The following is a 15,000-nucleotide window of genomic DNA, read 5'->3' on the forward strand; positions in this document are numbered from 1 at the left end:
GCATTTAGCTCTCTCTCTGCCGCCGAAATGTAACGGTCTACCGTTTAATTAACAGACATTTACTTTTAAACTGCTTCACCGTACTTAGCCAGCATTTGTGAAGAGCTCAGCGCTAAAAGGGCCGCTGTGATTCAGCTACTTTAAAATTATGAGTAGCTTGTTGTTTGGCAAACTTCGGCCTCACACACGCAGACCACACAAACCACGCTAGCAGCCGAAATCAAAGCAGCAGCTGACTCTCAATCATACAGAAACATTCCACTAATGTTTAAGAAAAAAAACTGCATCCGTACGGAGGGAGCGAGCGAGGGAGATGTTGTGGTTTTGTTGCTCTGAGACGCATGAACCCACAAGCAGCCCGGCAGCCTTCCCAGAAAACAACTATATTTCTGACAAGCACTCTAATGCAACCACAACAAACACACACACACACACACACACACGCTGGAGGCTTATGGGTCTAAAGATATCTATGGGTTGAGGGGGGTTAACTCGCCAACAAGCTCAGATTTATGATGTGTCTGAGGAGATATTTATCAAGCAGCCACTGACACACACACACACACACACACAAACACACTCGATTAATTGGTCGATTTGAAGAAATTAATCGATCTGATTTGCCGACTGCTTGATCGGTTGGAAAAACTGAGGGTGCTTTCACTTTGAATCACAAATAAGAAATTGTTGACCCAAAAATGAAAATTTGCTGGAGATGTAGGCGAGTTTGACCCTTCATCGGTTTGGAAGAAACAGCACTCTATCAGTGTCTCAGCAATGGATGTGAATGGGTGCCGTCAGAATGAGAGTCCAAACAGCTGATAAAAACCATCCCAATAATCCACAACACACTAGTCCACCAGTTAACATCCGAAGAACACGAAAGCGGAAATTCAGATTTATCAGTAATAAATCTTTTTTTTTTTTTACCATAATCCATCATAAGACTTCGTCCGGTCAAAATGTTGTCTCACTCTGTGCAGACTTCTGATTTAGTCCAGACCACTTTTTCTCCGGGGAAAGAGTTATTATGGATTACGCACTCGTATTTGAAGTTACAAATACTCCTAAATCGTGGATTTGTTTTTATAAACATGCAGTTTTTGGCTTTACAAAACATTAACTGATAGACTGGAGTGTTGTAGATTACTTACGATGTTTTTAGTAGCTGTTTGGACGCTCATTCTGACGGCACCCATTCACTGCCCACCTATCCACCCGTGAGCAAGTGACTGAATGATGCATTTCTCCAAATCTGATGAAGAAACCAACTCCTCTACATTTTGGACGCCACGAGAGTCAGTAAACTATTTTAACAAATTTTCATTTTTGGGACCAATCCTAACGGTCTCCTATTAACACACGGACACAGTTGACGTATATTTGTGTCTATTTTAATTCATCCTAATGAAAAATGAGAAATATACTAATAAGAACTACTAATAAGAACATTAAGACAATAAAAGCTTTTCGGTTATAATTCGACAGATCGATAAACCCACGTAAACGACAAAGCTATTGGAGTAAATAAGCTTCAGGGTTTGTGTCCAAGGCAACCTCAGATAAATTGTTGCCAGGCCTTGTTGCCACGGTTACGCTTCTCAGCCGCCGTACTAATTAAACAGGAAAGTTTTACACAGCTACAACTTGTACACACACACACACACACACATTTCATCACACACAACACAAACACAGTTTTTTTTATCCTGTTGATTCAAACGTTCCTTCTGTTTCAGATTGGATCCCATCCAGAGCAGCTGCTACACATGCGTTTACTTATCTGAATGAGGACATGCCACAGACTTCTATTGTTTTATTTACAGCTGATAGCGCTCTCTAAGGAAACCTCCGCCCGCATTTAAAAAAAAAAAAAGCAAGCAGCCTGGATCCACACACTTGGAGAACGACTGAATGAACGACTGGAAGAGCATGACTTTCCAAACACGCCGTTTAAAAACTAATCATCCCTGATTGCCGCTGCACGTTTAACGCGACCCCTCTCGATGTCGCTGCAATTATTTTACATTCGTGCATTTAAACGGCACATTTCAGAGCATTTTTGGAAGTGCGTCATTACCTCCTAATGACTCTGAATTAAGTCTATTGTGTTTCACGCATCCACACATTAGGCTCATTTAAAGTCATTACGGCTTCTCTAATCGACACTGAAGCACTAATGTCTCCCAGCAGACTATTGTGTCGCACGCACTGCATACTGTGCATCACGTTTATCGTTCTACAACCTCCTCGCCTGACGGACGATCGGCTGAAGCGACCGAAGGCTGCTGGGATAGTCGTCCTGACAGCGTCGCAGCACAATCCATCGGCTCATTACCATTTTAATAGCTGCTCCACGGATACCAGCCTGCTTGTCTCCTTTTTCCCAGTCTGTCGTTTAAAAACTGCTAATTACCGCTGACCTCCGCCCGTCAGGGTCACGGGAGGGGGTTGGGAGCAGGCCGGGTGTCGGGCAGGGGGTTTTATTCTGATAGTTAGTGATCAGTGAGGCGAAACGGAGGGAGGAGACGCATCAATCTAACGCTTGTAATCTGGGTTCAGACCCCCAAATCTCTGTCCAAAAGAGAAGTTTCTTCACACGGATCACTTTAATCAGAGTTTGGATCCCTGCTGCACTCAACCCAGTAACTAGCTTTAAGAAAAAAAACACATTCGACAGGGAAAGTTCTCAGAATGTCTCTCAAAGTTTTGTTACGTTTTTGGAACGTTGCTGCTTTTTTCAGAACGTTTAGAGAACGTTCAAAAGTAACATTCCGTAACTTCTTCAAAATTCTAAATTTGAACGTTACCTATTAACTTTCACAAATAAAGTAGATTTACATTCAGACATTTGCAAATGAAGCCTGGATGTGTATATTTGCCGGCCACATAGTGCTTGGCATAAATCCTGAATAATGTAAAATTATTAAAGCTAAACGAAATTGGTAAGAGGAAATTAAACTTAAGCTAACCCATTAATAAATAATAAGTATAAAAAAACCTTTGATTTGAAATTGGTTTAAGACGAATAATACTACAAATAAAAGAACATTAACGCACATTAAGTGATAGAGATGAAAAAGACCGTCTAACTTTCTCCGTTTTATTGTTGTGGCTACTCTAAGCCCCGCCCCCACTCTGAAGCGGACGCTCTGATTGGCTGACGGGGCAGCTGTCCCGTCTCCGTCTAGACCTCAACCGGGCAGAACCCGCGCGACTGCGCCACGGACGCACCGGATCACGCAGAAGCCACGGATCGTTACTCGTTTAGACAGGACTCTAAGGAAAGCCCGTTAGGTTTATTCCGAAACGGGACTAACGGAACACGGCGCCGTTTCACGCTTTAACGGACCCTCGCCCTCTGGCACGAGACCGCGTCTGAACTCCGGTGAAAGCTCGCGCTGGAATTCCGCCGATAGCGTCATGGCTCGGTTCGGTTTCGGGCTCGCGCTGCTGGCGCTCGCGGCGGGGTTCGCGCACGCGTTTGGGGACGAGGAGGAGATGAGCTGCGACCCGATCCGCATCTCCATGTGTCAGGATCTGGGCTACAATGTGACCAAGATGCCGAACCTGGTGGGAAACGTGCTCCAGTCCGACGCCGAGCTGCAACTGACCACATTCACACCGTTAATACAGTACGGCTGCTCGAGCCAGCTGAAGGTGAGACAACACACACACACACACACACACACACACACACACAGTGTAACCAGACCCTACTCATACACAACGGACACACACACTTTTAAATCTTGACATGGTATGAAAGTTACAACACAAGAAAAAGTTATATTGCGATGATACTGTTACTAAAAGCAACATTGCATTATAACAATGGCTAGAATATTACAAAATATAAATAAAAAGTTATTACAAAATAATGATAAATCATTATTGTGACAAAGGAACAGTTCCTTAAAATAATTTATAGTAATAATCACAATAAATAAAATTAAAAGTATTAGTCATAAATTACGACAAGAAAAAAAAAAAGATTTACAACCATATACTTTTGCATTAGTATTTTAGATATATAATAATGATAATTATTAAGGTGACAGTAATTTTTACAAACAATAATGTAAAACAGTAATTCTAATCAAGTACATCTAACTTCATTCACACACACACACACACACACACACACACACACTGTATTAAGGCTCTGCACACAGTGTGCTCGTCTCATTATACTTGTGACGACCAGATTCCTGGAATTGTCCTCATAAATGACTTAAAACTTGTGCTGGTGTGTATTAGAGAAAGGTGTTCATAAACTGGTCAAATGATCTCCTAGTACACTAGGAGCTTTCTGTAAGTGTATAAATATACGAGTTATCTTAATAAGCATAATTCCAAGTTGATTAATTCGAGGACAGTATGAAGCCCTCGTAAGTGTGTGTGTGTGTGTGTGTGAGCATTGAAGACAGAGGCAGTTGTTGTTTTATTGATTCAGCGCGGAGAAGCAACCTCCCACTCGGATTCCCGTGTGTGTTTGCTGGAGGATCTCGTGATTAAAGCTGCTTTAGATGCTGCCCGGTTATCGCAAACATCTTAAATGAGAGTACTTCTGCCCAAAGCTGCTCTCGGATATGAAAAATGGCACATTGATGCGCGTTTTTAAGCCCGCAATTGCGGATTTCGCGAAGCGTACGCGGCCACAGGGCAAGTCTCTGGCTTCCTCCTGTGAGAGCAGTCCTGCATGCAGGGAAACTCATACCATTCAAACACTCACAAATACTTGCACGCGACGCATACCATCTGCAAACGTATAATGCAATAAACCAACGTTTTCTTGTCCTTTATAGAGCGTCAGAAAACAAAGAAAAGCCGTTTAGACGTGCTTTTCTCCTTTACGGCCTCAGAAAATGTGCAATGCTAGATTTATACATTTGGAAAGCGCTCATTTTTGACACGCAAGACATGCGACGCATGCCGAAAAGGCAAAATTTCCTCATTTACACCTTTGAAAGCAGAAAAGCACAAACCTGCACCAATTAGACATAAACGTGACAAAGCAATGTTTCTTTCTAATTTAGGGCTTTTGCAAAAACATTCTAGATACACCTTTGAATCTGCGCACGACGTGACAAAGGCAGCGTTTTTCTCCGTTAGAGCACGTGAAAAAAAGTGCGATACCACAAAACGCATTCGACGTAACGAAAGCGATGCCTTTTCCAACAGAGCTTCTGAAAACATGCATCTAAAACTTCAGATGTCTATGATGCGACAATCCAATGTTCTCCTCATTTCGGCGTACAGCTAAAAACACGCAATACTAGAAAACGAACCAATGTTTTTCTCCTGTAGAACTTCTAAGAACATGCATTAGAAAACCGAGAAGCACGTATTTGTCCACGTCTCGGATTTGAGCTGCATTAGAATCTCCCAAGACCTTTGTTTTTGCGTTCGCAAATATCTAATCCTCTCCCCGTCTTTGCTTTCTTGCAGTTCTTCCTATGCTCCGTCTACGTTCCCATGTGTACGGAGAAGGTTCCCATCCCGATCGGCCCGTGTGGCAGCATGTGCCTATCTGTAAAGAGGAAGTGCCTTCCGGTTCTGCAGGAGTTTGGTTTCGTGTGGCCGGAGCTCTTGAACTGCAGCCTGTTCCCGCCCACCAATGACCAGAACCACATGTGCATGGAGGGTCCGGGCGACGAGGACCCGCCGTTTCACGCCGTCCGGCCGATGCCGCCGCAGGAGGAGGAGTGCATGGCGCTGGGAGACGGCGTGGAGAAGTACGCGTGGGTCAAGCGGAGCGGCAGCTGCTCGCTTCAGTGCGGATACGACACGGGATTGTACCGGCGACAGTCTAAAGTCTTTACCGACGTTTGGATGGCGGTGTGGGCGGTTCTCTGCTTCATCTCCACTACATTCACCGTCCTGACCTTCCTAGTGGACTCCTCGCGGTTTTCCTATCCAGAGCGGCCTATTATTTTCCTGAGCATGTGCTGCAATATTTACAGCGTGGCCTACATCGTCCGGCTGACCGTCGGTCGCGAGCGCATCTCCTGCGATTTGGAAGAAGCGGCAGTGCCTGTGCTGGTGCACGAGGGGTTGAAAAACACAGGCTGCGCCATCGTCTTCCTCCTAACGTATTTCTTCGGCATGGCGAGTTCAATCTGGTGGGTGATCCTGACGCTCACGTGGTTTTTGGCAGCCGGGCTGAAGTGGGGTCACGAGGCCATCGAAATGCACAGTTCGTACTTCCACATCGCGGCGTGGGCCATTCCCGCCGTCAAGACCATCGTCATCCTCATCATGCGGCTGGTGGACGCCGACGACCTTTCCGGGATGTGTTACGTGGGCAACCAGAACCTGGATGCGCTCACCGGATTCGTAGTTGCCCCGTTGTTTACGTACTTGGTAATCGGGACGCTGTTTATTGCCGCCGGCTTGGTCGCGCTCTTCAAGATCCGCTCGAATTTGCAAAAGGACGGGACGAAGACGGATAAGCTAGAGCGGCTGATGGTCAAAATTGGCGTGTTTTCGGTGCTTTACACGGTGCCGGCCACTTGCGTCATCGCATGCTACTTTTACGAAATCTCCAACTGGGCCGACTTTCGCCAGTCGGCGAGGGATTCGTACATGGCGGCGGAGATGCTGCGGATTTTTATGTCTCTGCTGGTGGGAATCACGTCGGGGATGTGGGTTTGGTCGGCCAAAACGCTTCACACGTGGCAGCGATGTTCCCACCGACTCGTGCACACCGGGCGAAACAATCGCGTCAAACGGACTGCCAACGGCTGGGTTAAACCGGGCAAAGGCAACGAGACGGTTGTGTGATCGATAAGGTGGAGGCGCCCGTGCCCATGTAGCACTATTGTTCGTTCACTTTTTTTCCGCGAAACGTTCTTAAGATGATCTTACACTGGACGGACCTGGTGCAGCAGTTTTCCCGTGTAAATATGCACTACGTCAAACTCTCACTGAAGTGCCTTCGTTTTTGTGGACGAGCTACTCAACCCATTCTGGGAAATGTAGTTCTTCACTCCTCAGCGATCAGCGCCGTTTACCTCGCAAAACACGTCACAGCTGCCGGGAGCGCTTACGAGACTTTGTTCACATGGTGTTGGAAATGCGAAATATCCAAGCCGAAAGTAAATGTGCGACGGAGGTTGCCAACTAACTCTTTAAACTGTTGACATTTTGCCGTTTTTAACGTCACAATGCTAAAGCGGGTTTCCGCGAATGGTTTTTACAGGTCAAACTCGACAAAACGTGAACGCATTATAAGTTATTGTTCCTTTACTATTTAGTTACCGTCTATTTTTGATATGAAAAAGCTATGATGGACTTTTGTTTAGTTGTCAGACACACACTCACTCTGAATATGACAATCACTGACCGTGCCGTACGGGCCTCCCGTAGGGTCGATGAATGTACTGACCGATAATAAACTCTAAAACCTTTTTAAAAAAGTGCCTCAAAAACTCACATGCAGGTGGTACAGTCCTGGATTTCACGAAGGACTTCTGGATCGATTTGTACATAAACGGATGTTCGTAGTTTTATTTTTGTGTTACGAAATGCTAATTTATCTTTGTAAAAACTAAGAAACTGAACAAAAATGAATTTATTTAAGAATGCTTTTGTATCAAATGAAAGAATTAAACTTTGAAAATCGATTGCAGACTCGTTGTGCATCTTTTGTTTATTCGTTTAGTTCACTATAAACCCCCCCCCCTCGTAGGTTTACAGCTTCAGGCGCCTTGTGACTTTAGTAAATCTGCACTATGTGACCAGGATTGTTTTGGGTATTAGGTAGCAAATCTCCCTTCGCAGAATTAGAGGCTTGACTCCTTTTAGATTTTTTTTTTTAAATTCCATCACCCAGAAACGATTTGGACAAAGTTTTATCCTCTGGTCCAACCTTCCCCATCGGGGTCACCACACTCGTCTCGGGGCTGATTAGACTTGAAATGCTTTAATATCAAGAGGAAACTAAAAATAGACATGCATTAACTATGGAAATTTTAAACGAACACATTTCACAGCTTAAAATAGCTGCATAGTCACATTAATGCTCATTTTTGAATAAATACCAGTGTTTATCTATTTGTGGATTGAAATGTACAAAATGTTTATTCGCATGAGCCAGTTTTTAATATGATGCTGCTCTCTATAGGCCAGCTGAAGTACTACACAGGCTTTTCTAGTGACATGCAATGCAATCAAAATTATTTTTAGATTTTTGTTGCATCCCATTAAAAATCATCAGATTTTGTTTTCGAATGCATCTCTTTAGCTAATATAATAAACATCAATAGAGTAAAACTTTGAGACCCTTAACAGTTAGTTGTTGTGACGGTCGCCTGAGGCATAAATTCCAGGAAATATGCTTCAATAACAATAAATGCCGCTTTTGAAATAAAGTCAAGTGGCATTTGCCACACATTTACTGTCATAATGTGAAACAAAAGAAAAAGTGTACTTGATTGTGTCAAACTGAGCAAAGTTTCCAAAACTTGCTCGTGATGACCTTTAATTTGACCCATCATTTCCACTTTCTTGCGGTGGGGGGGGGGGATGAAGGGGAAAAACATGACATTGAAGCATATATTCATTTCTAATTTATATTGTAGTTTTAACTTTTTAGGGTTTTTTACATTTAACTCGATGCAATTATAATATAGTCAGTAGTTCACTCAAGTTTGATTATCGGCTCTTTGTAGTAGCCCAAAACATACAAAAATATAACGTTAACATTTCTCGCAGCAAACTACATGCATCGTTCAATCAATACATAACCGTTTAGCCTAACAACCATCCAAACAAGATTATAAACTCTGCTGAATTCAACATTCAACATTCAACACAGCTTATTTCCGCGGTTTCACAGACAAGGCTTAAACTTGGGCTAAAATAAAAATCTGCATCCGTTTCAAATGCAAGAAACTTGCACTAACTGATCTTACAACATGTCTTTCGTTTGTCTTAGGATGCACACCAGTAGGCCGATGCATGTTTATGAAATTACTTAAATGTCTTAATTGAACTATGGTCTAACCCTGGCTGGGGCAAAGCACTTGCTATGAAACATGGCCAATAACTGGTAAAATCATCACTTAACCAAAAGCATTTTGTAAACAGCCTCGTGTGACACGTGTGACTCTGGAGTTATCAAACTTGCTAAGCGCTCACATCGTTCAAAATACATTGTTTTAACGTAAATGTACTTACGGGAAGCGCTTGGAAATGCTGCTAACCGATAAACTAGCGTCAACCCAGCTAGCTCAAACCGCTAGAAAACTTAGCTAGGCCTGCTGATGGACTTTAAACGTGAACTCCCCCTGCTGGTTAAAACCAAGTAGACACACTTAAACTATTCACATCCAGTCATTAAACTGATAACACTTTTTACGCGTAGGCCTAAGTTTTTATATTTTATTATATAATATATACGCATGCGCACAAGACACATATTAGCGATATGCTAATTTTAGAGTAAAAACTTAAGATTAAGCTTTGGGTTATACAAGTGCCGTTTGAACATGAACTAACCAGATCAAAATAAATAAATACATAAATAAACATAATCAAGAACCGTTTCAGAAATGCAAATTTTTGAAAACCTTTGAGAGGCTAATTAGGAAATCAGAGTCAGGGAAAATTCGTTTTGTTTGTTTTTTTTATTTCATCTTTTTTTTTGAGAAATACACAGAATAATTTAGTAATAAATTACAGCCCTCTCAAGCAGTCAGAAAGCAAAGTGCATAACACATTTCCACATGGAAACAGATTCATTTTAATTGAAAATTAAATATCACCTTGAGAACAATTTTACAGTAAAAAAAAATGCATGTCAGTAAATGTAAGTGCACTGCTGTAGAAAAGTAAAAAAAAAGGTCAGTACCAGTATTTACACATAAACAAAGTAATGGTAAACATTGCATTTAGGGGAATGACCAGCGAAATCACGTAACAGTGTTAGATTTTTACTTATTGTTTGTCTTTTGCTCGTCTGAGAACTGGCTTTAAAAAATAAAGCTTCAAATAAATCAGCTTCTAGAAGCAAATGAAATGTGCCAGCGTAAGACCATTTCAACATCATATTCTTAAATGAACATAGACAGCAGTCGTCAAGACTGCCTCGGTTATTTTATCAACCATACAACTGGCCCAAATCAGAATATTTACCTTAGTTCAGTCTCTGAAAACTTCGAACTTCGAAATTCCCACTCCTCGGAATAAAGTGGCACAATTTGAAACACTATACGGGATTGCGAAGTACATAAGAGCACATCTAGCCATAAAACTTTGAATCGTAAGCACCATTAGAAATCCCTTTTCCCGGCGACATAACCTGAACCGTCTCTGTGAATTTGGCCGGCGAATGCTCAGGACGCCGAAGAAAAGATGCTCTTCCAGTTGAATGACTAGGGAAAGGAAGGAAGCGTTCTCAAATGCGTGTTCAAATGTGCCGGGACAGTCCAGCGTCGCTCCGAGGCCTGCTTCTACGCAGAAGTGAAGCCCCTTTAAACACACAGCGTTCAGCTGGACGGCCCGCCCAACCTGCAGCCGGAGCTCTGGGTGCCGAGGCGCTTCCGCTCGACAGAACGAGGAAAATCTCAGCATATCCTCAGCGTTTGGCCGTCACCTCTCAGACGCGCTGTTGCTGTGAATGGCATTCGCTGGTTAGAAATACAGGAATTCCATTGGTTATTCTCGGCGTCAAGGTTACGTGAGGGCACTAGTGCATGAAAGGAGCAGTTCACCCAAAAATCAACATCTTTTTTTTTTTTTTTAATCACTTTTAATGGCAAATTCAATTGCTTTAGTGGCTGTTTCTTGCAAAAACATTGTCTCAGTTTTTAGCGAGTACGGTTTTTGTCTGCATCTCACACAAAGCCATGATTTCAGCAGATGCGGAATATAACGCATAAGCTGTATGGACTAGTTTTTATTATTATTATTTAGATTTTATTTTTATATTTTGTGCTCTTTGTAATTTTGCTTATACGTTATTGACGTTTTAATTCATCTTAATATATCTGTATACATTTTTTTTTTCCGTTTTAGTTATTGCATCAAGCAAAACAAAACGAAAATGAGAAATATTGCCTCGTCAGTGAGCTTTTTTCCTCATTTAACATCTGTTTTAACGTCTGTTTAATTGTTTGTGGATTCAATTGGGATTTAACCTATTATCCTGGCGTGCGTGGTTTCTGTTTTGCTTTCGTTCGTTGTAAATGCAGCTATAAGATGAAGATGAAAGTGAATGTGAAATAACTTTTGGGTGAGCTACTGGTTTGGTGATATGAGAACGTAGTGAGAAGATACCTACGCTAAAGGCATGCCCACTTCCTCACTTGGATCCCCTGGAGAAGAGAGAAATGTAAAACATGTTCAGAGCTTTCTAATAACTCATGTAGTGATGTGTCTCCTGATAATACTGTGTGTGTGTGTGTGTGTGTGTGTCTGTGAGTGTGTGTGTGTGTGTGTGTGTGTGTGTGTGTGTGTGTGTGTGTGTGTGTGTGTGTGTGTGTGTGTCTGTGTGTGTGTGTGTGTGAGTGTGTGTGTGTCTGTGAGTGTGTGTGTGTCTGTGTGTGTGTGTGTGAGTGTGTGTGCGTGTCTGTGTGTCTGTGTGTGTGTGTGTGTGTGTGTGTCTGTGTGTGTCTGTGTGTCTGTGTGTGTGTGTGTGTGTGTGTGTGTGTGTGTGCGCGCTTGTGTACCTGGGTTTTGTTGTCTTCCACAGCAGCACTTCATCACTACGACAAAAATAACTAACAGGACAAACACAAGCACGACGGCGATAGCTGCGATTACCACAAGTGAGAAAAGATTTCTTTCACCTACAAAAAAAAAAAAAAAAAAAAAAAACGACAGAAGAACATTACTCCGTTTAGCTTTTTCTTTTAAAAGAAATATTTGTGATGCACTTGTTACTGGGGCTTTCAAAAAAAAAAAGCAGTGGAATTTTTGGGGGGATTAAAATAGATATATAAATAGATTAAAATGAAAAAAAAAAAAAAACAATCTGCAATTAGATTTAAATAAATAAGAAATAAATTCGATGAAATTGAGGTTTGTTTTATAAACCAGGCCCCAGGTTTAAAATAAAAAAGCAATAAAAGTTAAACATTATATAATAAAAATTAAACAATAACTTTTCAATTTTAAATGATATTATTTATTCACCCACACATTATTCTGAAATAACCTCATTAATATTCATGAGGTGCATTTTAGAGCAGAAAAGGGAAGGACTGCGAGTGAACGACGACTTTCAGTTCAATCTGTAAAATCTGAGTAGAGTTACATGTTTAACCCAGTTGCATTTTTAAATTTCATGCCATATTAACACTTTCGAGGGACTTGTGGATCAAAATCCAGCAGCGGACTCACATATGGTGACGTTTTCTGAAACAGCGCCCCCTATGGCACAGCTGATATTAGTGGGCTGGTCGCAGGTGTACATGATGGTTTGGTTGACGGTCCAGGTTTTGGACTCGTTATCCGCTGAACTCCAGTTGTTAATGACTTTGATTAGGCTCTGATTAAGCTCCGCCCATCCGGCGGCGCTCCGAGGGTACCCGCCCGCCGCCGAGCAGCTTAACTGACAAGCCTGTCCAGCGCCGCCGTCGCTGCGTTGGCCGCAGACCGCCGTGATTGTGGGGACGCTGTACTCAGCTAAAAAAAAAAAAAAAAAAAAAAAGAAGAGAGCAATGGAATAAGTGGCATTTAAGAGATTCAGAGAGGTTCCCCCCTTCAGTGTTTCACTTCCCCAAAACCCACGTCAAGGCAAGCGTCCCAGAATCCTTAGTCAGCAGCGAGTTTCCAATGCGCACAAGCACGCGCGCCCCCGCGGACAGACTCGCATACGCAAATAAACCAAACAGACGCACACAAATAGCCTGCATACGCATATTCAAATGATGTTTCGTAGAACGGCTTCGCTCACACGCATCGAGTTTATCAAGGTTATGCATCATTCACAACCGACTCGCATTTGTATTTACGCTGCGTCGAAATTTCAACACCGTGTCGTTTTAACAATGCGTTTCATATTTATTCATAATTCAATATTAAATAACATTTTGAGGTATCTACGAAAAATGTACTGATTGGAAAAAATGCTCTAATTTGCTAAACATAAAGCAATGTATTTTGGATGAAATTGCGTGACCAGCAAAAATATTTTTTAAAACGGCTGTAATGGTTTTGGACAGTATTGAAATTAGTTTAATGCTAACATCTGATTATCTGAGATAAAATACGCACCTCGTATCAGCTAATAAACAGGCACAGTTAGCCAGAAATAATAGTGTAATTATATTTTGAAGTCAATTCCTCTTTCTGTCATTCGGATCCCAATTCTAATTCAGCTTCCCGTCTGGTCGATTTGATTCGAACTCGCTTTTATCGCCTGAATATGAACCGATTCTTCAAACCCGTGTCGTACCTTTGACTCTGAGGAGAATCTTGAAGATGTTAGGGTCCTTGTTGATGAAAACCACGCATGTATACAGTCCTTCGTCAGAGACCGAGATGTCTCTCATCTCCACGCTGAGGCCCGTTTTGTTCACCGTGGTTCTGTTCTGGTACTGTTCAGGAACTTCCATTGGTAAGGGGTTGTTATAAAAGCCATTGATGAACTTCTCTTCTTTATCGTTTATAACTCTCTGTATGTACAAGCCTTCAACAGAATCTCCGTTGTTCAGCGCGCAGCTGAATGTGACGCTGCGACCCAAAACGGCCGTGATGTTCTTCACTTTGTCGCTGCCACCTACAACAAACACACAACAACACAAACCACCCAGTTCAGTCCATACTGATTATCATAGCAGGTATACTTCAGTCCAAATAGCACTTTATACACACACGTATACACACAATAATATACGGTACGTGCACAGTTTAGATTTATATTACATATAACGCCGACATTGGCTAATAAGTAATCGTTTATACAGAAATTAATCATAATCAGTTGCACAGTTTTAAATACACTTTCATATAATTTAACTTAAATAGAAACACCATAACTTTAATATTTGTTTAACGGTGGCTTTTTTTAACGTGCGCGTGTATATATATATTATTTCTGCTTTCACAGGGCTTCCCTTTTAAGCAGGCAAAGCTATAATAGCAGTAACAATGTGTCGAAACCCGTCATCTTTTATGAAGAGTGAAGACTGTGAAGTTTATTTTGAGCACAAAGTCAAAGTCTCTGGCAGGTTGGCTTGTAGCTCATGTGTTTTGTATTTCAATCAGGGTGATTCTCCATGACTTATATAAGTCCTTTTATTACTGTCCGAGTTTTGCTTCCTTGTTCTTTTAACTTTCTGGTGCGCAGGTGCATTCCCCAACTCCTACGGCTTCTAGTAACTCATCCCTACATCCAAACTCATCCATCCCACCGTAACGTTTCTCTTTCGATCTCTACATAAAGCTTGTTATTTCGGGCGTTTACAAAGGTGACCGTAAGGCGACGGACGTCATTCTTACCAGACGCAGCTGACAGAAGCAGCAAGGTCACGACCAAGGCCAAGCTGTAAAAAAACACACAAGCAACGATTAGACGCACAATCATGAGAATTTGCATATTCCTCAAAAAAAAAGAGAAAAAAAAAATCCCCATGACTCACTCGGTAATGCTTAAAAAAATAACTGCATGGTGAGGACTTGAGTGGTGTTGACTCTTAAAAAAAGTATTCTTTGTTGTTTCCACGAAGAGCCTTTAACATTCATGAAAACGTTCTAGAGTGTTCTTCAAAGAATGTTCTTTTTGGAACCCGAAATGTTCCGATTTTTGCAAATGCATGCCTTGCTGCACGCGGCCAGGTTTATAAAAACAAGGCAAATGCTTTAGCGTCTCACTTCCTCATGAGTAAGCTCGCTGTAGGGCAAGCTAATACTGCGAGTAACTGAAAGAGGATATCGGGTATCTCAGAGATGGATTAGTTGTTTCTGATCTGCAATGGCGTGTAAATCATCGTCGGCGTGGTTGAAGGTCGAACTTAAACAGAAGACCTGGCGTTAGAGGAAATGTTTCGT

At 42.0% G+C, this 15,000-nt stretch overlaps 2 protein-coding genes and 1 long non-coding RNA gene across 7 annotated transcripts in view; 1 reads left to right on the forward strand and 2 right to left on the reverse strand.

Moving 5' to 3' along the window:
- Positions 1-9,237, reverse strand: part of LOC122359317 — a 16,872-nt gene extending 7,635 nt beyond the window's left edge. Inside the window, exon 1 of the long non-coding RNA XR_006252697.1 lies at positions 9,184-9,237. This is a non-coding gene — a long non-coding RNA (uncharacterized LOC122359317). The remainder of the gene's footprint in view (positions 1-9,183) is intronic.
- Positions 3,188-7,628, forward strand: fzd4 (frizzled class receptor 4). Its single transcript, XM_043259626.1, has 2 exons — positions 3,188-3,660; positions 5,452-7,628. The coding sequence occupies exons 1-2, from the start codon at positions 3,424-3,426 to the stop codon at positions 6,784-6,786; spliced, it is 1,572 nt and encodes a 523-aa protein (XP_043115561.1). The 5' UTR covers positions 3,188-3,423; the 3' UTR covers positions 6,787-7,628.
- Positions 9,238-9,617: 380 nt separating the features above from the next.
- The window catches only part of LOC122359427 (T-lymphocyte activation antigen CD80), a 7,205-nt gene continuing 1,822 nt past the window's right edge, over positions 9,618-15,000 (reverse strand). For 2 of the 5 annotated variants that reach the window (XM_043259723.1, XM_043259721.1), the window contains 6 exons: positions 14,452-14,495; positions 13,406-13,729; positions 12,349-12,633; positions 11,676-11,795; positions 11,288-11,321; positions 9,618-10,634 (listed from right to left, as the gene is read on the reverse strand). In XM_043259723.1, the coding sequence (XP_043115658.1) occupies positions 10,604-10,634; positions 11,288-11,321; positions 11,676-11,795; positions 12,349-12,633; positions 13,406-13,729; positions 14,452-14,495 (838 nt within the window). In that variant the 3' untranslated portion in view covers positions 9,618-10,603. Of the gene's footprint in view, positions 10,635-11,283; positions 11,322-11,675; positions 11,796-12,348; positions 12,634-13,405; positions 13,730-14,451; positions 14,496-15,000 lie in introns of all 5 variants that reach the window. The other 3 variants (XM_043259725.1, XM_043259722.1, XM_043259724.1) reach the window with 3 other exon arrangements.

Source organism: Puntigrus tetrazona, chromosome 15, assembly GCF_018831695.1.
Source record: "Puntigrus tetrazona isolate hp1 chromosome 15, ASM1883169v1, whole genome shotgun sequence".
NCBI classification, from domain to species: Eukaryota; Metazoa; Chordata; class Actinopteri; order Cypriniformes; family Cyprinidae; genus Puntigrus; species Puntigrus tetrazona.

Excerpts from the sequence above, each read along its gene's own strand:
- fzd4 (XM_043259626.1), top strand. The coding sequence starts at position 3,424 with ATGGCTCGGTTCGGTTTCGGGCTCGCGCTGCTGGCGCTCGCGGCGGGG. Across the intron at positions 3,661-5,451 it reads GCTGCTCGAGCCAGCTGAAG|TTCTTCCTATGCTCCGTCTA; the intron begins GTGAGACAACAC and ends GCTTTCTTGCAG.